The sequence below is a fragment of the Solenopsis invicta genome, chromosome 14, assembly GCF_016802725.1.
Source record: "Solenopsis invicta isolate M01_SB chromosome 14, UNIL_Sinv_3.0, whole genome shotgun sequence".
Taxonomy (NCBI): Eukaryota; Metazoa; Arthropoda; class Insecta; order Hymenoptera; family Formicidae; genus Solenopsis; species Solenopsis invicta.
In genome coordinates, this window is record NC_052677.1 from 5,240,589 (window position 1) to 5,264,714 (window position 24,126).

At 29.5% G+C, this 24,126-nt stretch overlaps 1 protein-coding gene across 9 annotated transcripts in view; it reads left to right on the forward strand.

Annotated features, from left to right (window-relative positions):
• LOC105194433 (ankyrin repeat and LEM domain-containing protein 2 homolog) overlaps positions 1-22,881 on the forward strand; it is a 73,722-nt gene extending 50,841 nt beyond the window's left edge. For 7 of the 9 annotated variants that reach the window (XM_039457280.1, XM_039457279.1, XM_039457286.1 and 4 more), the window contains 6 exons: positions 8,007-8,218; positions 20,699-20,852; positions 20,922-21,090; positions 21,232-21,334; positions 21,413-21,541; positions 22,441-22,881. In XM_039457280.1, the coding sequence (XP_039313214.1) occupies positions 8,007-8,218; positions 20,699-20,852; positions 20,922-21,090; positions 21,232-21,334; positions 21,413-21,541; positions 22,441-22,486 (813 nt within the window). In that variant the 3' untranslated portion in view covers positions 22,487-22,881. The remainder of the gene's footprint in view (positions 1-8,006; positions 8,219-20,698; positions 20,853-20,921; positions 21,091-21,231; positions 21,335-21,412; positions 21,542-22,440) is intronic. The other 2 variants (XM_039457282.1, XM_039457283.1) reach the window with 1 other exon arrangement.
• The last annotated feature ends 1,245 nt before the right edge of the window (positions 22,882-24,126 follow it).

The following is a 24,126-nucleotide window of genomic DNA, read 5'->3' on the forward strand; positions in this document are numbered from 1 at the left end:
ACAGAAGGAATGTGGACATACGCAGGTGCAAGAGGGAAGTCAGTATTAGATTACATGATAGGAGATGGGGAAATATGGATGACAGACTGGTAAAGTTAGAGATAGAGGAGTTTCTCTCATTTTTTTCCAATTTCTGTATCCTTTTCTCTATCCTATTCTATCTTTTTCTTTCCTCTATTTCTCTTCCCTTTTCCTTATCCTTTCTAACTCTTTTATAATACTTTTTAGTCTCTCCTCCATCCTTTCCCATTTTCCATTACAGTCCTCCATCACTCTTATCATCGATATTTCCTCTTCCCTCTTTTGTTCCTCTCCTTCGAAGATGTTTTCGGCGTTTTCTTGCTCTTTTTAAAGTTGATTTAGATCGTTTTTTGGTAGTAATTTTGAGGACGAAATTAGAAAAAAGGTGCGAGTTTGAGAGATGAAAACGTAAAGAGAAAATTGAAGTGGACAGAAGAAGGAAAGGAAAGGTTTAGGGATAAAATGGAGAGAGTTTGGAAGAAGAAAGAAATTGAAGGAAGGGAAGGATGGGAGTTATTGAAGAAGGAAATGCAAAGAATATTGCAGAAGGAGCAAAGAAAGGAGGGAGTAAAGAGAGTTAGAGGATGGTGGGATGAAGAATGTAGGCACGAGAAGAATAAGAAGAGTTGAGAGAATGAAAACGATTTACCATAATTTTAAATTTATTCGGCACATAATTCTGTTGTTATGTGATTTTACATTGCAATTACTAAATAAAAAATATTACATGAGTCAAATTGAAGGCGGTCCAATGAAAATTGTTACTTGTGAATACCAAATATGTAAGTGCATTTGAATGCATTTACATATGTCACCTAGGTTTAGAAAATTAAAATAATTTTTATAATCTTTGCAAGAGTGAGAAGTAATTAGTTACTGCTGCTGTTACCATTACTTTATTATAATATTTTTTTATAATTTGATAAAGACGTTACAATTTTCTATAATAATAATGGTAAAGCCAAGGTTGGAACAGAATAGTCAAACTTCCATATTAAAAATATGTACCAGCGTTAGTATTGTCATCTGAAAGTTTAGTTTCAGAAAATTGGAACTACGTAGCCAAAAAAATATTAAATATGTTAATTCTATTGACCTAATCTATAACTTAACCCTCATTAACTTTTTATCACTTTTAACTATCTATAACACTATTATGTTTTACATATACATCTATGTTAGGAACAAGCTAATAAATTATAAAAAGTAAAATTATTAAGCGTTAGATTATTATACTTGAATTGTACCGTTTCACACGATATAGAATTATTAACGATTGCCAATTCACACTATTTGAACGTATGTCAACGTATGATGTATACGATATTGTGTGACAACATATTATTTTTTTCGTTTTTTTTTTTGCTTTTTTGGTAGTTCATTATTTCTAAAAAACAAATTTCTAGATGGTGTTACTAACACTGGTACAAATTCTCTCATGATTTTTTGAGCCCTGGGTTGGATAGTATATAGTCACTTTTGATAATTAACTTTTGATAATTAACTCGTTACTCATTGAAAAATACTAATTTATAAATTTTCCAGATAACATAATAAATTTGCAAAGTATTCTTTAAATTTCCTGTTTCTTAAATTAGGAATTCATAGAAAAACGCAATAAGAATACCTCAAGAAATAACATGCATGCGTGTTTAGAATTTCTGAGAACTTCTTAAAACGTTCAATAGATTTCCGTACATATCAATAAATATTTACGAATTCAAGAAGAATAGTTTTTAGAATAAAAGAGGACTAAATATCCAGTAATCATTATCTAACAGAAACCTTGTTAACGAAATCTTGCTTTAATGAGCTACACCAATTTTATCAGATGCTCGAAGTAAGCATCTGATAGGAAAGAAGGATTTATGTAGCTTTTTCAGATAAAACTTTAGTACGGCGACATTGTTGATGTCCAAAGCGTCGACAATATTTGCAAGTGGATCCAAGCCACGCTCAAATCACTCACAGAAGTTGTTAATCTCCTGCTTCGACATCTAGATATTCTAGTATAAATACCATACAGAATGATCACACGAATACAGCTCTTTAAGATGGCTGTAGGAGAATCCGGATATTCGAATTCTTTATAAATTTTCAGAGTATTCAAAGTACTAAGTGCAAAGTATATAATCTACGGATATATGCAAAAGAGATCGCCTAACAAGTGTATGGAATGCGAAGAAATCGCAAAGTGTTTATTGCAATAAGCTTTTAAGGAATATTTTACAACTAACTTTTGGAAAACTAACTTAATTTTTCAAGAATTTTTCATATATTTATTTTTTCTAATTTTGTATGTATTCTTTAAAATAAATTTTCTATGAAATCCTATTTACTTATGTGCTGTTTGAGTTTATTGATTACGTCACGAGTCAAGGTAACGCGTTACTTTTGCATTACTTTTGTTTGTTTATTGATTACATAACAAGTCATTTAACGAGTTACTTGTCAAAAATAATCCTAACCTTGGCGATACCATTATCGTTATGAAAAATTGTAACGTCATTATCAAATTATTATAGAAAAATAAATTAAAATAACGATGGCTCGTTACTTGTAACGCGTTACTTTCCATCCCTAAATCTCTACATTTCAATGTTATTAAAAATTAATGATATTAAATCAAAAGCATAATATATTTAAATTACACATTTTCTTTAAAAATATTTAACCGTTCGACGGTATTATTTTGTGACTCAATAATTGCAACAATATGTTCCGATGCCATTCGTTTGAACCGGATGCAATCCGCTTGATTCTGTTTGATATCTGTGGAGTTAGCTCAGATTTTTATTAAAAAATAAAAAAAACAATGTTTATTCTAATAGCACGTTTCATATTTTTACAGTTCCTGATAAAAATTAAAAAAAAGTTCCGCATTTTTGATACCAGGAACAAAAAATATAAAATGTGCTAACTTCACGTTCCAGTATGGCATATTCCCCTCTAAAGTACCAAACGCCATCGAATATTACAATATCTAATAAGAGTTATAGTTCTAAGTTAGTTTCATATTTATATAACATTTTAAGATAAAATTCTAATTATTAGAGGAGAAGAGGGTAATATGGCACCCATTTTCATTTTATTGAATCATTTTGTTTATAATTAATATTTTCTATTGAAACTATTGAAACGATTACATTCGTCAAAATGTTGTTTGACAGATTCTAGGCTCAAAATAATGAGATATTTATTATTTAGGACGTGATTTATAAAAATCTAATGCTCTGCATAATCGGTGGCAGAAAAAAAGTGATTGTAATATGGCTATCTATAAGAATAATTTAAAAAAGTTAGTTTAGTTTAGAAGAAACACAGTATCTTGTTACAAAATTATGTATTTTTAATTTTCCATTGTTTAGAATTTTTCTAATATAGAATTTTCTTGCGTTCAGTAACTTTAAAAATACCATTAGAAATTTAGTTAGAAATGTCATTTTATCCCTGTTTAACATTAAACAACAAGCATAAAATAATGTTTTTAATGTTTCTAAACACCGCTCTCTAGAATGACGATCGATTTATTGAAGAAATATTTCAATATAAAAATTTTGCTTAAAAAGCCATATTAATAAAATTCCATGTTATTGTTTTAACTTTGTATAACTCAAAATGTGTATAGCTGAATAAAAAGGTAAATAATAAAAAAAACACTCAAGTGTATGTATATTCGTGTGATAATACACTCAAGTTTAAGAATAATGAGAAAGTATGAGTAATTAAAGGTTAAAGGTGAACCTTGAAAAAGTTTAGAAGTGCTCAAAAGTAAAAATGCCTTATAACAATTGTCACTTATTATGTATTGTCATATTAATATCACTAAAAAACGGCAGGCTACTAAATGAATAACTCCATAAGCAATTGTTAGAATACGTCATCTAATAACGGAGATAATAGGGGTAACCATATTGTCGACAGTAGCCATAATACCCTCTTCTCCTCTAACAATTTGCAGTTTTGAATATTTGTAACAGTACGATATTTAGTTGAAATGTGTCATATTGATAATTTTCGGCACTTTTGATGGTATTTCTGGCTTGTTTAGTTTGAATTCTATGATTGAATTATTTTTAAAAGTTGTTTTGTCTTATAAATATTTTGGAGCAATTTTAATTTATAAGATGGAACAACTTTTAAAAATGATTTAATCACAGATCTGAGCTGAACAAGCCAGAACTATCATCAAAAGTGTCGAAAATGATTAGCATGACATATTTCTACTGAGTATTGTGCTGTTACGAATATTCAAAACTGCATTATATATCTTTGGTTTATAGCGTTCTACACTTTCCGATCTCTACTCCGCCATTCTCTATTCTCCCACAGATTATCTATCAAAACTCGTAGTCGGATCTCTTTATCTATGTCCTCTCTCCAATTCCTTCGTGGTTTTTTTCATCTTCTTCCATGCGGTATTCCATTCAGGAGTTTTTCGGTATTTTATTATCTGGCATCCTCTGCATATGACCGTACCATCACTAATTGTTTTGTTTTAATATCATCAATTATTATATGCTTCATGTCTATTATTTCTTGAATTCTTGTGTTGGTCATTTTGTCTCGCCTTGATCTTTCAGCAAATCCATTTTTGTTGTTGTTACTAACTTCTCCGTTTTTTCTTTTATTTGTCAAACTTCGCTATGATGCTCTTGACGATGGTGTTATATATTTTCTGTTTATTCCTTACGTATATTTTGATCCCAGAGTGTTCCATTCATCATGGAAATTGCTTTTCTACCCTTATTATTTCGTTCTTTTATAGTTTTATCTAGTATTCCATCGAAGGTTGTTTATAATTCTAGATATTTATATTCTTCACAACACTGAATTATTCTTCCGCCTTCAAGTGATGTATTTTGTTGTTCTCCTCCTATATACATCTTTTCGGTTTTGCCTACATTTACTTCCATACTCCATTATTCCTCTGTTAAAACTGCATTAAAAATACTTAATTGTTGAATTTTACCTTGAAACGCTATATAAATACATATGAAACTAACTTAGAACTAATGAGAACATCTAAACAGATGTAATATTTGACGGCTTCCATTACTTTAAAGGAGAGTGTGCTGGAACATTAGTTAGCACATTTTTTATTTTTTATGTTTCTAGTATTAGAAATACGGAACTTTTTTTCAATTTTTATCAGAAACTGTAGAACTATGAAAAGTGCTACTGGAGCAATTATTATTTTTTTCTAATTGATCAAACGCCGTTACGTTAACAGACATTTGATCATGTTACTATTCAATGATTAGTATCTTTTTTTAAGGATGAAAAAAAATAATACAGCGCTTGTAAAGTATGCAAATTAAAGATAAAAATTCACGCATTTGAACGCTGTAAACCGCATTTGTATGTAATTTTTAATTTATGGAACTTTGCAAAGTTTGTAAAAAATTTTCAAATTTGCTTTATTATTTAAATCCATAAAGCTTCATAAAAAAGTCAATAATTTGTTTAATGAAATAGATTTTTAAAATAGAGATTCCAAACTATAAAATGCTTTTAGAAGAATTTCATTATCATTTTTTACAAAATTACACTTTTGAAATTTGTTTACTTTTGAAAACCAGAATAGATAATGCTTTAATTTTGTTGTCGAGTTGTGTGTACATTGTATTGTACTTTGTATGTAGGAAAGAGGAGAGTAAGATGACGAAGTGGGTAAGATAACGAATTGTTAAGTTTTCTCAGTTAATAACAAATAACGAACCAATGTTTAATTTGGTAATTGTGCACTATAGGGGATCCAGCTCCAATCATATTGATTTTGATATATGTTATAGAGATAAGGATACTGAACAACTTTTCCTTATAAACTAATTGGCGTTCTCGTCTAGTTTTCGAGATATACTTAAAGAAAGAAAAAACAGTTTTTCTTAATTATTTCAGAAAATATTCATTTTACAAAAATATGTGTCAAACAAAAAATGAAGCTCGTAATAAGTTCTATAAAAAAGGTTTTATACATATTTTACCTAATTTCAATACTGTAATTGTTATAGTAGAAAAACTGTTTTAAAATAATTCTTTTTTTATTTTAAGTAGTTTTGCGTGAAATGTAGATGCAGCGGAGCCCCTCCCCCGCACCTTCTCCCCGTATTTTTTCTAACCTAACCTAACTTTATTCTATTTTAGTTGTAATTTGGCCAAGGATATCTAATTGACCATGTTGCGATATTAGATTTGAAATTATAGCCCACTCTCTCCCGCACCCACCACGTCATTAGTGAACCGACTGAGACGAGTTGGGTTAGGTTAGAAAAAATACGGGGAGAGGGTGCAGGGGGAGGGGCGGAGTCCCTCCCCCGCCAACACATTCTTTGTACATACATGTAAAAATTTGAATTTGTCACAGTTTTTTTAAAATGGTTTTTTTTGTTATAACTCCTAAAATATTGGAGTTAGGTAAAATATGTATAGAATCTTATTTGTAAAATTTATCACAAGCTTCATTTTTTTTAAACACATTTTTTTGTAAAATGAAAATTTTCTGAAATAATTAAGAAAAACTGTTTTTTCTTTCTCTAAGTATATCTCCAAATCTGTAGGAGAGCGCCAATTAATTTATAAGTTGGTCAGTATCCTTGCCTCTATAACATCAAGGTCAACATGATTGGAGCTGGGTTCCTTATAGTGCACAATTACCTTTAAATTATTAGAGATTTTAGATGGTAACAAATAATCGGTGGTTGTTTGATTTCCATTTGTCCGTAAGAATAGATAATATAATAAAAAATGTGTTTTGGAAGTACCTATCCCTAACTTTTTAGTGTTTGTTTATAAAAATTAACATAATTATAACAATTATTTTTATTTTGTCTATAGAATTTGAATATTGTGTAGCTAAAAACGTATACAATAATGTATTTATATTTTTCAATTTTTGTGTTGCAATATTTTATATTTCATAAACAAATAAACACGGCGACTGTGGACAAGATAACGAAAGTTGTGCATAGGCAAGGTAATTTATTTGTATATTATTTTTTTCCGGTTTTAACAGCATTCGGACAATTATATTACGCAATTTTAGATGCAATATATATTGTAATGTATATCACAATTTTGATAATTTTATTTTTGCAGATTACAAATATTTTTTATTTTATTTAAATTTTTCTTTAACTATGTTGTAATATCAAAATAGTATAAGATTATTTTATTATAATCTATTTTTTTTATTCATGAGAGTACATTTTTAACTTTATTTGACTCTTTTACACCTTACTCGGTATTAAAAATCATCTTACCCACATGGGGGGGGGGGGCAAGATGACGAAATTGACATGTCCTAAAATAATTTAAATTTTAAAAAATTCTTGCTTATTTAACAACTTCTAATTTTTACAGATGATAAACAAGATTTTAGTGACTCTAAAAAAAATAGATCGTTATTTTTACATTATCACAGAAATTAGCAAAAATCGACAAACCTTAAAGTCATCATCTTACCCCCTTCTCCCCTATATGTACGAGTGTATTATATGTATATGTATATGAATATACAGTACGACCCCGTATAATGCAATTAGAAGGAAAAGTATTCAATTCTAACTTGTTGTTTAACATAGAATAATTTGCATATTATTTTCTATTCTATTAAAAAAGTTTTTAGTTCTAACATTTCTTTCATATTATTTAAAATAGAATAAATTGCATATTATTTTCTGTTATGTTAAAACAGAATATTAAATTCTAACTTGCTGCTTAAAATAGTGTAAATTGCATATTATTTTCTGTAATATTAAAAAAGAGTATTTATTCAATTCTAACTTTTTTGCACTCTTGGTTTCATATAACGCGGAACGTATCTTTTGTGTTATAGGGAGTTCTACTGTATAATTTAATAAATAATTTTCTAATTGGTGAATTCAGTAGATAAACTTCATGCACCATTTGCTAAACAATTATATATACGTATATAAGCATTCATGCATGCATGTAATTATAAAAAATATGTACAATATTTTCAGAATTTAAACAATGATCCTATCAGTCCTCGTGTCGAAGTAAGGGCATTTGCTGGTCCAATGTCTAAAACACAGGCAGTAGAATTTCGAAAAAAATGGAAAACTCCCCCACGTGTTACTCCTAAAAAAGGACAAGGCGATTCACATGGTATTAATAGTCCTAACGTAGCTCTAAGGCTACAAGATACAGAAAAAGGATTGGAACGTGTTGGGAGGTATGTTTGAATTAAATTCAAATCTGATTTTTTAGGTCTGTATAAATTTCTTTTTTAGGAAAGTGGGTAAATATTTTTTCACAATTACTTGTTTTTTATTCATTATTTAAATATTAATTTGCTATTTTTTTTATATATAATATATGAATAGTAACTTAATAACATAAATCTATTTTATCTTTGTATAAATAATTGACAAGTCTAAACTGTCATAGCTATATCTTACAAGAGACATGTCACGGGTGTTCGGCGCCGATTTGATTCTCCTTGAAATATGCTGTTAAACACGAAAATCTAAAAGACTCATATTTTTTTATATTGTCGGAATCTCATGTTTAGGGGGTGAAACATGAAAAAAACGATATTTTCCTTTCGGGGTGAATATCGTCGAAAGTAGAAAAGCAGAAATAATTTTTTTTAACAAAAGTTGTACGGTTTAAAGAGTATTTTAAAGTTGTAAAGAAAAAATTGTTGTTTTATTTTGTTTAACAAAATACCCTTACCATCCAAATTTTTTTTAGCCAAATTAAAGGTTAATTTTTTTCCAAATCCAACCATATCTAATAACAGTTATTCTTATCCTAAATCCTTCTGTAACATATGAGAGAAAGAAAGATTACCGTTAGATATACATACGGGAAGACACAGTTTGTGAATAGCCAACTTTTGAACGACTAAACTAAAATTTTGTTAGGATTAGGCCGGAAGGAGCATGTATTTAAATTTTTTTGCAAACAATTTTGCTAATGCCCCTACTTTAACAAGGGGAGTTTTGTCACTGAAAGAATTGCACAGCAAAGTCCAATCTTTTCTCTTTTCCCTTTTTAAAACTTTATTATATTTATTCTTGACGTATTGATATATTTGAAAATTTTCTACCGAAAGAGCATCGGATAGCAAAAAGGATATTTTTTTTTGTGTTTTTCGATCTTCGATTTTGGAATTAAATTTTATGTTAAAAGATAGTTTATGATGAGACATTAATCACAACGAAATTTTACGTTGAAAATATGATTGGTTTCAAAAATATAGAGGATCAAATTGCTCACCTACTTACTAAGAAAGTATGACACTAACGCTTTATAATACGAATTTTTGTTGAATCTTTCCGAAAGTCGGTACTCATGGATTTCTTGAGTTGCTGATTACGAATTTGATGTCAAAGTTTAAAAATCAAAATGGTGGATATGATATAGCAAAACACAAATACTGGAACAATCATTCTAACTGTTATGGTTTTTTTTATTTGCTTATGAATTTTTTATCAGATTTTAGAAAGTAATTAATGACAATTTTTGAGTGGAAAAAGTATTTTTTTGATTAGTTTTTCGTAAAAATATCAAATTCAAATTCATAGGTTACATGAAGAATAATATGATAGTTTAAATTGTTATATTTAGAAGTTTTTTCATTGTATACGTGCTTTTTTATTGCAGTTTCCGTGATTTTTTATAACTACGTACCATTACATTCAATAATATAAAATTTTTTTTTATCCAACAACACTCAAATAAACTCATAAAAAATGAAGTTTTTGAAACAATTGAAGATGCTCACGATGTTTTGTTTCCATACACGTGAAAAAGTTTATTCTAATATGAGTTTTGCTTTGTTGCTGTTTACCATTTTTTTAGACAGTTTCCATAAAAATAAATGATAGTTTCAGTATTTGAATCCGTCATATTAATTTTGTCATTTAAAATTTTTAAAATCTGACATCAGAATTGTAATCAGCAACTCAAAGAACCCATGAATACCACCTTTCGGAAAAATTCAACAAAAATTTGTATTATAAAGCGTTAGTATCATACTTTCTTAGTACACGTAGGTAAGTGACCACTTTGATCCTATATATTTCTGAAACCAATCGTATACTCAGCGTAAAATTTCTCTGCAATTAATATCTTATCACAAGCAGAGCGATGCGCTCCATTTATCACAATTACATCACTTCTACGTTTGTTGCAGCCTTGTGACCCAATCCTCACAGGGTGTAATTTATACGGCCACCAGGCACTGGTGGCATCTTTGGCACGCGACTTGAACTCGTCAATAGCTTTGGAACGGCAGCGTTAATTCCTTATTTTTCGTGAGATTCCAGTATCTGCCGGCCGTTTCACCAAGGGAATGGTTTCCACATTCAGACTCGTAATTGTTCTCTAGCAGGATACTCTAATAGACTAGTGCTTTGTCCAACGCACTCATCTGTCCTTGTGTAGAAATTCCAACACTATGCAGTTACACCTTATGTACACCTTATGTACTAAACTTTCAAGTCTCTCACACATCTATTATTTACACATCCTAGGTTGGGCTAATGACTAAACGCGCTTTCATTCGCAGAGTAGATACACTTACTGACTCACGTACTGACATAGCTTACACACGCACACTTTGTAAATTATTTATTATCATTAAAGTTCTGTATTGTTGGCAATTGCCCGTAGACACTCTCGCGTTTATTCTCGCACAATAACCGATGCAACTTGCTTCCTTCGCGCTGTCTCCGCGTCTCCGATTCCTTCTCCGTTCCTGTAAGTAAATTCTGAGCAAAAATCTATGCATGCCTCACATGATAAAGTAAGAAAATAAGGGCGATTGACCTGCGTGCCCGCATTTTGAGGTGCTCTAGTAATCCTTCGGCGGTAATGGCAATCCTCTTGCTCTTTTCTAGGCGAATAAGACCTTGAAAATACACGAAAATAATTGCCGCAATCGTTAATCTTGGCCTCATTATCCGGCACTTAGACGCGTGATTTTATTAAAAGAAAAGACGACACATGGACAAACACACATATTTAAACATTGCGCCAATAAAATTCCGCCTGCTCGCGAGCCGGAAAGATGCAGGATTCGTGTCTAGTAAACATTGCGTCAATGAAATTGCGCCTCTATGATCAGGCTGCATAATCCCCTATGATTTATGATATACTATGATAATAGCAAGCGAAAGACGTCACAGTTTATAATAAATTTTTAAATTTGACAGATGTTTATTTGTATCTATGTAATTTTATAAAAATTGTTATCTGAATATCACATTTGAAAAGTAAAGATTTTAAGCTGTAAAATGCTTTTTAGAACATCTCAGTCTGACCACTTTTGCCGAAGTTATACTCATTTAAAATTTACCTATTTTTCGGAAGTGCGTGAGGTGATGCTTCAATTTTCGCTTGTAGTGTGTTTATCTAAACCATTGGTAGTGTTTTCTAAGAACACATTACAAAATGTGTGTTTTGATCTTTTACTGCACAATGTAGCTCTGAGAGGCTATCATCCAAGTTTGTTTTCAATAAATCAATTGTTTCATGTATGTTTTGTATTGTTGCACTACGAAGTTTTCCCTAATTAATAAATTAATTTTTAGAATCATATTTAAAATAAATACTTTGTTATTAATAAATATATACTGCCAATTTGTCGTTTTTAATAATTTGTTTCCATAAAATTTTGCTCAATAACTTATATTTTAAAATCACTATTTGATGGTTTTTGAAGTCGCTGATTGTGAATCCAGTTAAAAATTTAAAATAGCGGACAAAATTATTATAATCGATTGAATTTGCTTGAAACTTGTTATTTAAGTCTCTTGTTTTTAAGGTCTCTGATTACGAATCTGATGTCAAAAATACAAAATTTAAAATGTCAGATGTAATATGACAAACCAATATGGCAAATGTACTTTTTAAAGTTTTAAGAAGATGTCTTTTTACAGACTAAAAACGAATTTTTGCGCACACCGTTTTTCTAATTGCATTTACAGATTAAAAAATTCTTAATTAAAGTATAGGCGTTAATGTACCTCATACTGATCGACTTTATGCCGACAATGTTAAATTTATATCTTTTTTATCTAATCTTAGTTCATCTAGAGCTGTCAACGGGTACCCATATTTGTCTTATACAAATTTTTGGCAGTCTTTCTATAAAATGAAATAACTGTGAGGTGCAAATTACATGCAAAAACAACGTAGAATTTCCGCAATTTGGCTTAGAAGTCTAATATAAAAGATTTGCGTACCGGAAAATTTATGCACGCAACGAAGATGAACCATGATACATAGAGCAATTATTGTGGAATACAGTAGATAACAAATCTTGCATTAGATGACGCTAAAGAAGAACAAATGTAGCGATCTGTCGGGAGCGGAAATTAATAAATAAAGCGAAGCGATTAACAATACGGAACTTAATGATAACGAATGATTTACAAAGGGTACTTTCCAACAAGAGTGCCACAGTGTGACACAGTGTCACAGAGAGACACAGTGTAACACAGTTGTATAGTCTAATTGGAACGGATAAGTTACCAAACACGATCACTAGAGTGCGTAAAAAACTGACTTACAAGGAAACACAGGGAAGTGTCCGCCTCAGATTAAAACAAGTTTTTAATATGTTGTAGTACAGATAAAAATAAGGGACACGTATTTTTTTATACGTGCCCATACGCACTTTAAGGGGGTGAAACACCTCTTTGAAGAAAATCGGTTTTTTTTTTTTTTAAGCGTATGCCGTTGAAACTATAAGAGATAGAAAAAAATGTTTTTAATGAAAGCTGAATGGCTCGAAGAGTAATTTATAACAGCGGAAAAAAAATTTTTTTTAATTCTTTTTAATACTTTCCCCTACCACTTACCTATTTTTTTCAAAATTTTTATTTTTTTTATAAGCAAAATAAAGCTTATTTTATTACGAATTTAACGGTATATGATAAAGTTTCGATACAACATTTCCATTTTCCAAAAATAATTAAAAACCTCTCTATACGCACGATACGCGCACCCGTCCGCGCGTTCATGCGCTACGGAAGTGACTCCCTCCGATTTCGACGTGCCTTTAATATGTTGTACAGATTAAAATAAGGGACACGTATTTTTTACACGTGTCCTAATACACTTTTAAGGGTGAAACACCCCTTTGAAGAAAATTGTTTTTTCTTTTGAAGCGTGTATCGTCAAAATTATAAGAGATAGAGAAAAATGTTCTTAATGAAAGTTGAATGCATGTTTTTCTCGCATAAGATGACAAAAACATTTCGAGGACAGTCTGTGTCTAACATGAAAACGCAGACATTGAGAAAAACATTTACTACAAAATAAAACGACACTACACTAAAGAATAACAACAATTACGGTGTTGTAAGACATTAATTTCTTGTTTAGAAAATAATATGTAATTAATATAAGTTAAACATTTATTTACTGGTCTACATGATTTGACTAGAATATTTGTTCTCTTCAACATTTTATAAATAAGGAGACTTGGATTACAAAAAATTATTACTCACACATTCCATACCTTCATTATCTAACGCCAGCTCATCAACTAACAACAAGAGAACTAACATAAAACTAATTAAAAAATTAGTTAGAAATTTCATCTTTTATACTGCATTTATACAATTCAATTAATGTTTATTAAATAGTGTTTATTAAATTCGATTAGTGTAGAAATATGCATAACCACGCTACTGGCGCGTGCACTTTGGGTCATTTCCTTACATACGTAACTCTTGAATCTATACATGTCAATACTGCCGAGACGTAAACATTCTATTTTAAGATAGGAAATGACCCAAAGTGCACGCACAGTAGCGTGGTTATGCATATTTCTACACTAATCGAATTTAATAAACATATTAATTGAATTGTATAAATGCAGTATAAAAGATGAAATTTCTAACTAATTTTTTAATTAGTTGTTACTTGATGAGCTGGCATTAGATAGTGAAGGTATGGAATGTGTGAGTAATAATTTTTTGTAATCCAAGTCTCATTTATAAAATGTTAAAGAGAACAAATATTCTAGTCGAATCATGTAGACCAGTAAATAAATGTTTAACTTATATTAATTACATATTATTTTCTAAACAAGAAATTAATGTCTTACAACACCGTAATTGTTGTTATTCTTTAGTGTAGTGTCGTTTTATTTTGTAGTAAATGTTTTTCTCAATGTCTGCGTTTTCATGTTAGACACAGACTGTCCTCGAAATGTTTTTGTCATCTTATGCGAGAAAAACATGCATTCAACTTTCATTGAGAACATTTTTCTTTATCTCTTATAGTTTCGACGATACATGCTTTGAAAGAAAAAACCCGATTTTCTTCAAAGGGGTGTTTCATCCTTAAAAGTGTATTAGGACACGTGTAAAAAATACGTGTCCCTTATTTTAATTTGTACTACATATTAAAGGCACGTCGAAATCGGAGGGAGTCATTTCCGTAGCGCACGCGGACGGGTGCGCGTACCGTGCGTATAGAGAGGTTTTTAATTATTTTTGGAAAATGGGAATGTTGTATCGTAACTTTATCATATACCGTTAAATTCGTAATAAAATAAGCTTTATTTTGCTTATAAAAAAAATTAAAATTTTGAAAAAAAATAGGTAAGTAGTGGGGAAAAGTATTTAAAAAAATTTTTTTTAAATTTTTTTCCCCGCTGTTATTACTCTTCAAGCCATTCAACTTTTATTTAAAACATTTTTATCTATCTCTTATAGTTTTGACGGCATACGCTTCGAAAGAAAAAAACCGATTTTCTTCAAAGGGGTGTTTCACCCCCTTAAAGTGCGTATGGGCACGTATAAAAAAATATGTGTCCCATATTTTTATCTGTACTACAACATATTAAAAACTCGTTTTAATCTGAGGCGGACACTTTCCTGTGTTTCCTTGTTAGTAAAAAACACAGATTCAAATTGAATCAGAAACTTATCCGTAGAAAATCCAGACCCGTTAAAGAAGAAATTTTACGTTATCCAACGTAGGAATAACTTCTTTACAATGCCGACAAAAGAATAAACTTGCAAATTAATCCGATGAAATACGTATGAATAATGAATAATCAACGAATGCATTGTTTCTTAGGGTTAGACAATTCTTTAAATAAAAATAATGAATATTGATTACCATCTCAAGAATTCTGGGTCCGGTACGTTATTTTCGAACACAAAGAGCTTTTTAGTAAAAATATAAGTCCATTTTGCTAATTTAAAGATGTAGCATGTAAAGAAACAAAAGGTTCAAACTATAATTTTAATTTTGTATGTTAAGGCGACAAAACATGATTAAACATGACTAAAATGTACCAGTACCATACTTGAAAAAATAATTTATTTGCCCGATGTGTTGACACTATTGATGGCTGACACGGCCAAACTTAAGATTGAGCTGTGTTTTGCAGTGTCGCTCTGTGTCTCTCTGTGTCATAGTTGGAAAGCACCAATGTGTTAGACACTGTGTTACACAGTGTCGCCTGTGTCTCTTGTTGGAAAGCACCCAAAGTGTGCGTGTGTAATCTAAGCTGTGTCAGCACGTGAGTTGGTAAGCGTATCTATTCTGTGAATGAAAGCGCGCTAAATTTTAATCATTAACCCAACCTAGGTGTAAATAACTAGATGTGTGAGAGAGCTGAAAGTCTGATATGTGTACATAAGGTGTAACTGCATAGTGTTGGAATTTCTACACAAGGACAGATGAGTGTGTTGAACAAAGAGCACTAGCCTATTTGCTTGGCCTTACGCTATTCCTCTTACCCTTCCTCGCGCGACCGCGTGCCACTTGACTTTTGCTCGAAAAAAAGAATCTGTAATATCGACGTCGAGTGAGTTTGAATGTCACTTTAATATTTCCTTAAGCAAATTCGATTGATTTTGAAATTTCTGATAGCTATATTGAATCCATCATTTTTAAATTTACATTTTTCGGATTCGTAATCAGCAATCTCCAAAATGCGAATATCAAGTTTCAAAGTTTGTTTTGAAAATTTTGTCCACCATATTGGTTCTGCCATTTTGAATTTTGTATTTTATACTCAGCGCCCCCCAAAAATCACCAGGTAACAAGTTTCACAAAATTATATTTACTAGAAGAAAAGTGCAACAAGGTTAATAAAAATACATGAACTGCTATGTGAAAACACTAATAATTGAAAAGCTTAAATGGTCGTAGCAGATCTTAGTCTCTATTCTTGAAAACATGCGAATAATTTTTGTATACGAAAGTGGCAGAGTAGCCAATGGAATTATTTAATTTCTTCCATTGGCTGTTTTGTCATTTTCGTATACGAAAATTAATTGGATGATTTCAAAAATAGGAACCCTGAAATAACGTTTCTTGTAATTTCAGGACTAAGGTCTGGTTATGGTTATTTAGACACATAGTTATATGCCATTACTTTTGTATCTGCACGTAATATAAAAAGATTCATGTTTAAAATCTTGGTCGAAATATTTTTTACAATTTCTTTACAATTTTTCGAAATGGGGGAGGGAGGGGGGCAGGCAATTGCTCTTCAAATTCAACATGAATTATATGACATATCATGATATTTTATTCTCACATATATTCTACCGCTCCAAAGTTTGGAGCATTCTATAATTTTTAGATAAAATCATGTTTTTTTTACAGATACAAAAAATTTGATATTGCTAAAAAGTATATTAATTTTTTTTCAGGAAGCATTTTAAAGCTCAAAAAGCCTACATTAAAATACTTTTAATATTAAATTTTGTTTGATGAAGTTTCATCAAACTGCAGTGCTTCAAAATAAAATAAAAATATTACAAAAATATCAATTTTTAATTGCAATGTAATTTAAAAACAAAATGTCAGAAATAAAATTTAAACACAGATTTAAAGCCCTATCTTTGCTTTTTAAAATGATTGAAAATTTTTCTATGATTTTTTTTCACCGAGATATTCACTCGTACTAGAACTAGAACTCCGCCTTGACGGTAGCGTCGCAGACAAAATTTATCCTAATATGTGTGAAACCTGACAGATTTACGATGAAATTTTGTCGTGCATATAATTTCGTTTCTATTGTAAAAATGTGGCTTTTTACGTATTTACCAAATTCTTGAAAATGAACCGCAAATAAAGTTTCTATGAATTTTATACATAAAAATATATTTTTCATTTCTTTTAATAGCAATCCGTGTGTTTTCCTGTCTGAATATGCTTTACTTTATATGTTCTTTATGATTTTATTTATTGACTATTAGGCAGAAAAAGGATAATCAAAGTTTATTTTTACAAGTGTTTTAAAGCGATTGCGTTATTCTGTTTTACCCAAATTCTTTTTATTTACAAATGCCACAGCGGATACTTATGTGTGATTTTTCGTGAGATGCGAGAGAACTGCAAGTGTTTCCAAACTTTTGGTCAACACTGTATATAGAAAATTGTTTTTTAAACGAACAAATAGAAGCACATCAAGATATTTATTTATTTAAATTCATAAAACTTGTAAATAGAACCGTAAAATATATGTGAATATAACATCAAATATAAGGAAGCCAACTTAACCTTTTAGGTAGACAATTACAAATTTTTTATCAAAATTAAAAACATAAGAAATAATGAAAGGATATCTGTAGAAGCAAAATTGAAAAAAGTTATAGCAGATTGAATTTTACGATGAGCTAAATTGGTTACCTTGGTCCTTCTAGTATTGAAAGAATAGCATACATATTTAGTGTTAGATAATACAGCTAATTAATCTGTCTTTTCGCAAGAACATTCTATTTTCTTTGATTTGACCTGGGCATAATCTTGGCATTTTGATGATTAATTTTTGAATAGTTTCTGCTCCGTTATTGTATCAATTCTTGTAGAATTTTCCAGAGGTTTTCCTTGGATGTGAGACACTTTATGAAATTTTGTTATAATTCAAAAGTAATTAAAATTAATAACGTTAAGTAAATGAAACTTGTACAGATATAAATCTTTTTTGTACAGATTTTTTTAAATTATTAAAAAGTTTATTTTAAAATTTAATTTAAAAAAATATATAAGGTAATTATACAGTAAGAGGAACCACCCTCCAATGACATTGACCTTGACATATGTTGTAGAGGTCATGACCCTGAGTAACCTTCAACAAGTTTTAGCCGTTGCTCGCCCTTCGTTAAAAAGTTATAATCATAAAAAGTTTGTGAAAATTATAATAAATTTTCGACTTTTCAAGCGGGACGGGGCCTATGTTATTGTTTCATATGGGTACACAATGTGTTGGCGGCGAGGGGTTCCGTCCCTCCTCCTGCACCCCCTCCTTGTATTTTTTTTAACCTATCCTAACCCTATTTTAGTTTCCTAACTCAACCCATAATTTCAAATCTAATATCATTAAAACTCACAAATTACAAATAAAATAGGGTTAGGTTAGGTTAGAAAAAATACGGAGAGGGGGTGCAGGGGAAGAAGCGAAGCCCCTCCCCCGTCCACGCGTTCTCTGTATCATATTTATATGTATATATATGTGTACTTGGTATTTTTAATTTTCATAAACTTTTTACGATTATAATTTTTTAACGAAAGTCAAGCGAGAGCTAAAATTTGTTGAAAGTTGCTCAGGGTCATGACCTTGACAACATATGTCAAGATCAAGGTCACTGAAGGATGGTCCCTATTACTGCATAATTACTGAATATATCAATCTAATTTCTAAATAATTACACGAGATGTGATTCGAACCTACTGCATACAAAAAGTCAGTGTCTACTGACTATGCTATCATTGCTTTCTTCAGTAATAACAGCCGAATATATGAAGCGTCTCACACATCTATCAGTCGACTCATTCTTTAAAAATCGATTTCTTCGAAACTATGGATCAATCGCAATAAAACAGCTGTAGACATAAAGTTTTTTTATACGTCCAAAAACAGTCTGTAAAGCTGTGTCCCAGGGTTGTAACCTAGTGTTCCTCTTGTAAATTCAGAATCGTAATGAAATTTAATATAAATTATCTTATGTTAAAGTAGAGGAGAAGAGGGTATTATGGTTACTGTCGACAATATGGTTACCTCTATTATCTCCGTTATTAGGTGATGTATTCTAACAATTGCTTATGAAGTTATTTGTTTAGTAACCCTCCGTTTTTTAATGATGCTAATATGTCAATAATAACTGACAATTGTTATAAGACATTTTTATTTTTGAGCACTTTGAAACTTTTTCAAGGTATACTTTTAATCTTTAATTACACATACTTCTTCATTATTCTTAAATTTGAGTATATTATCACACGAAGGTACATACACTTGAGTGTTTTTTTGTTATTTAACTTTTTATTTGGCTGTACACATTTATACAAAGTTAAAGCAATAACATGAAATTTTGTTAATATGACTTTTTAAACGAAATTTTTATATTAAAATATTTCTTTGATAAATCGATTGTCATTCTAGAGTGTGGTGTTCAACAACATTAGAGACATCATTTTATGCTTGTTTTTTAATGTTAAACAGGGATAAAATAATATTTCTAATAAAATTTCTAATGGTATTTCTAATGTTTCTGAACGCAGGAAAATTCTAAGCAATAGAAAATTAAAAATATATAATTTTGGAACAACGTATTGCATTTCGTTTAAACCAAACTAATTTTTTAAAATTATTGTTATGGATAGCCATATTACAACCACTTTTTTCCACCGATTATGCAGTGCATTAGATTTTTATAAATCATGTTCTAAATAATAAATATTTCATTATTTTGAGTCTGAAATCTGTCAAAGAACACTTTGACGAATATAATCGTTCAAATTTGAAGAGAAAATATTAATTATAAACAAAATTATTCAATAAAATGAAAATGGGTGCCATATTACCCTCTTCTCCACTATTTATATGAAGAACTGAGGTTTTTGTCATTTTTAAAATTTTAGTATTATAATAAAAAATAACAAATAAAGTAAATAAATTATAAAAATGTATTGTTTAATAAACATAATATGTTATAAACACAACTTTTATATGTATAAATAATAACACATTTTTAAAAGTAGGTGTAATACATTCCTAAAATGATGTTTGAGAGAATTTCAATTTCACTAACAGATTCGGAATTATGGCCACTAATAAATTATCAAAAATTAAATAAATTTATTGTTAATAAATAATTTGTATTGTTTCATTAAAAAAATAAATCTTTAAATAATAAAGAACAAAAAGTAATTTTGAAAAATATATTTTCTTTACAAAAATTTCTGCAAACTTATTAAAATTCATGCGACAAAGTAATAAATCTCAATATACTTGCAATATAAGTACATGCATGTATTAGATATTTTAAAATATTTAGAAATATATAAACTAATATTGTTACAATTGGCGTCTTTAATTTTATTATTACATTACTCAATGATATCAAATGATCAATAAAAATGATACTTTCATATTATTGTTTGCTACATTTTATTTAATTAACACTAGAACAGCGGCCGCGGTCAAAATGATCGTTTCAGTAGTAGTTACATAAACGATTAAATAAAGGCAATTTATTATTTTTAAATCCGTTAATACCTGGGCATATACCTGATAATTATTTTTAAAATTATAATAATTTAAACGCTAATTTTTAATGAGGTCAAGTTAACCTCTGCCGCAGTTTTAGAGATTTTACCGTAGTTCTAGTGTTAAAATAAAAATATTGTATATTAATTTGCTTTTTTATATCTGATATTTTTTTAGAGATCTTGCTAAAGAATGTGAAGTGCCTTGGAAAGAATATTGGCCGTTTTTAAAAGATTTTGTTGATTTTCGGAATGATGATGGTTTGACAAAGCTTGAAAAATACTTTGAGCAGAAATTTAAGGATTATAAGGAACAATTATTTTATTCGACGGTAAAAACATTAAATAATACGTTTTTAATTTTTATAACACTTAATTCTTCTGTTTTTTTTTTTTTATAGAGAAACTTGAATAATAATGCATATGCATCAACAAGTTGCGAAGTTGAATCTGTAAGTTGCCAACAGACGCCAAAAGAAATGGATGCCATTAACGATATACAATACTTGTGTGATAAATTATGCTTGCATTCATTATCTTCTGAATTAGATAATATAGAAGAAGATACAGGTATTGCATGTTTGGCTTTCCTTACAAAGAAATAAATAATATTCACAATTCTTTTTCTTCTATGAAAATACATTCTATAATTGTTAATCATAATTTTATTACAATTAAATTAGTGTTTATTATTGATCTTTTATTTTGCAGATAGCTTAGAATTTTTTACACCTCCATCTTCGCCAGAACTAATTCAAGACAACATCGATGATATGCAGACTGCAGAGGAAGGTTCTCAAATATTTCTCGAAGGGTAAACAAATTTTTTCTAGTGTCATAAAAAAACGATTATTTATTTCAATATTTCACATAATTGTTTAACATTTTTTAGATTTTCACCAACGAAATTAGATTATGCTGTTTACAACGCACTTTCATCCGCAATTTGTCCTGATGCATATCCTTGTATTTACCGCTGGCGACATGACATGCAGCTAGCTATGAAACGCGATCCATGCAGGTATATATTATTATACTTTAAAGGGATATTCTTTTATTTTAAAGAGATATTTTTCAGGGAATTCTTGACTGAAAAAATTCAATAAATGGGGAAAAAGACCAAGCAAAGTCATGTTTTATTATCCTGAACTTTATCTAATAAAATAAACTAATCAAATTATAAATATGATGATAATATGTAACATTAAAATATGTTTATATGTAAAACAATATTTTTGCTTTAAATGGTAAATTACATTAACCACTATGGAGTTTAAAGAAAACATTAATAGTAATGAATTAATAATAATGAAACCTTATACAAATATTTTTTAAAATTTTGATTAATTGGTAAAATATTTTTTTTTTTTTTTTTTTTTTTTAACAAAAACTTAAGGGATATAAATGTTGCTTTTAAATTTTATATTAATTTATAGTTTAATTGGAAAAATAATAGTAATAGAATTAAAGATTTTTACTTATATAGATTTATTTCACATTTACTTTTCAACAATGTACTCTTATAATAAAATAACTAATTTATTTGTTATGTTGATTTCATTATTACAGATTTTATTTTGAGTAAAGGTTTTATATTTTGGATAAATTGCTAAAGTCTCTTTTAAATAGTAATATATTTTTTTATAGTTTTTTATGTATCTTTCTTTAGAAATTTAAAAAAAAAGTAAAAATCGTCAACTTGAAACTCTCTTTTACAAGAAGAGTTAAACCCATTTACTATTAAAAACTATTAAAAATATATTTTAAAAAAATTGATTTTGTAATCCACACAAAAATGATAATACCTCTTTAAACTTTGTTTATTTTTATGGATACGTCAAATTTTATAAATACATTTATTATTATTAATAGTGATGCTAATTTTATGTTAATACATAATCTTTTTCTTCTAATTTGCAGATTTGACAAGACATCCCTTAGGAGGAAACTATTCACAGTTAATTAAGTATCTATAATAATTAAGACAGCTGTATTGATCTTCATTGCCAAACTTTGAATTAACAACACATTGGGCCGTTTCTCACGAATTATAATGTCTACGAACTAAGAAAAACAATTAATTTCCCTTAGATAATTAGTGTTGACGCAATTTATTTTCTTAAAAAGTTTTAAACTATTAATGTCGCGTAAAATGTATAAACTTCTTTTGCGCAACGTTATTGGATAAGCGAATCATAAATGTATTCAAGATGAGATAAGAGAAGGATATATTTTGAGACATTTTTACAAGATCTGTATCTAGGAAAGCCTTCACTTTCAAACTTTTGATGTTGTAGCGTATACCTCTTTTTATTGTTCACCGTTTTTAGTTACAATAAATACTCATTGCTAAAAGATACACTTGCCAATGTCTGAAAATCTCGTTGTATTTCATGCAAAGGACTTCGTACACTTCTTATAAAAAAAACTGGCATTTGTCAAATTGCCTAATTATGGTCTATGATTGCTCTTATGATGTTGAACAAAAGCCTTAATTGACATGATCTCAGAAAAGCTTAACGGTTATTAAATTAATGATCTAGATATAATAACGAGGATCATAAACCCGTAATGGTCACACTTCCAAATAATAACATAATGGCCACATGGGGTTCACTGGACTCTTCTGCACAAAATCAGTTACCATTTGGCAGCTTTTTGATATTTCGTCGCAAAAATTTTACTGACATACCTTGAGATCTATTCTTTATCATTCAATAATATTTTTAAATTAGAATTTAACATAATAAAAAAAATTTTAATAGAAAGAATGCAAAATTTAACTTTACAAAAATATTCATAAAATTTTTAATTTTTGAGATAATTTAACAAAAATTTAGGGGTGTATTCTCAAGATAGTATACTTTTAGATAAAAATTAATTTCATTGAACGTTTGATTTTGAATGGTCTATGTAAAAGTTAGAAGAAGGATGCGTGGGGTCTTTTGGACCATTACGGGTTAAAAATCCATTAGTCTATCTCGTTTAGACTAGACTTTTCCAGGTTTTATTTTGTTAAGAAATTGCAGAAGAAAGCTGGAAGATTGCGGTAAGTATCTATACAATATGTGTTGTGTATAAATAATCTTAGAACATGATTTCTATCAAATACACAATTTTGAGCTCCGTTGAACAGAGGGATACGACCACCCAGCGGTCATCATTGCTAACAAAGAGAACTCACCAAGAACGGATCGCCGTTTAATAAAATTTTATGGATGTGTAGTATTCTCAACTCACTCAAATCTTTACTGCAATAAAGCTGCAAGTTGCGGAATTAGGTATTCTCGAGAAAATTACGATTAAATATTTCTAATACTTATAATACCGTTATAGCTTTTAGCTTTTTTATAAGGTCTAAACAAAAAAAATAATAAAATCGTTTTACTCTGAGACCGTTGTAAGTATAATTTTCTTAACGCCGGACGCTACACTGCTGACTCGAATCGTTTTTGTTTCGAGATGGAAAATGAAACCGCGACGTACAGTCGTGTTCTTTGCGCGCTTTACTTAGATCGCGGAATGACGTCACCTCCCCGAGATTATCTTATTGCGAAATCAATAAGTTATTCGATATATCACCGTAGCGCTGAAGATATCCGGGAG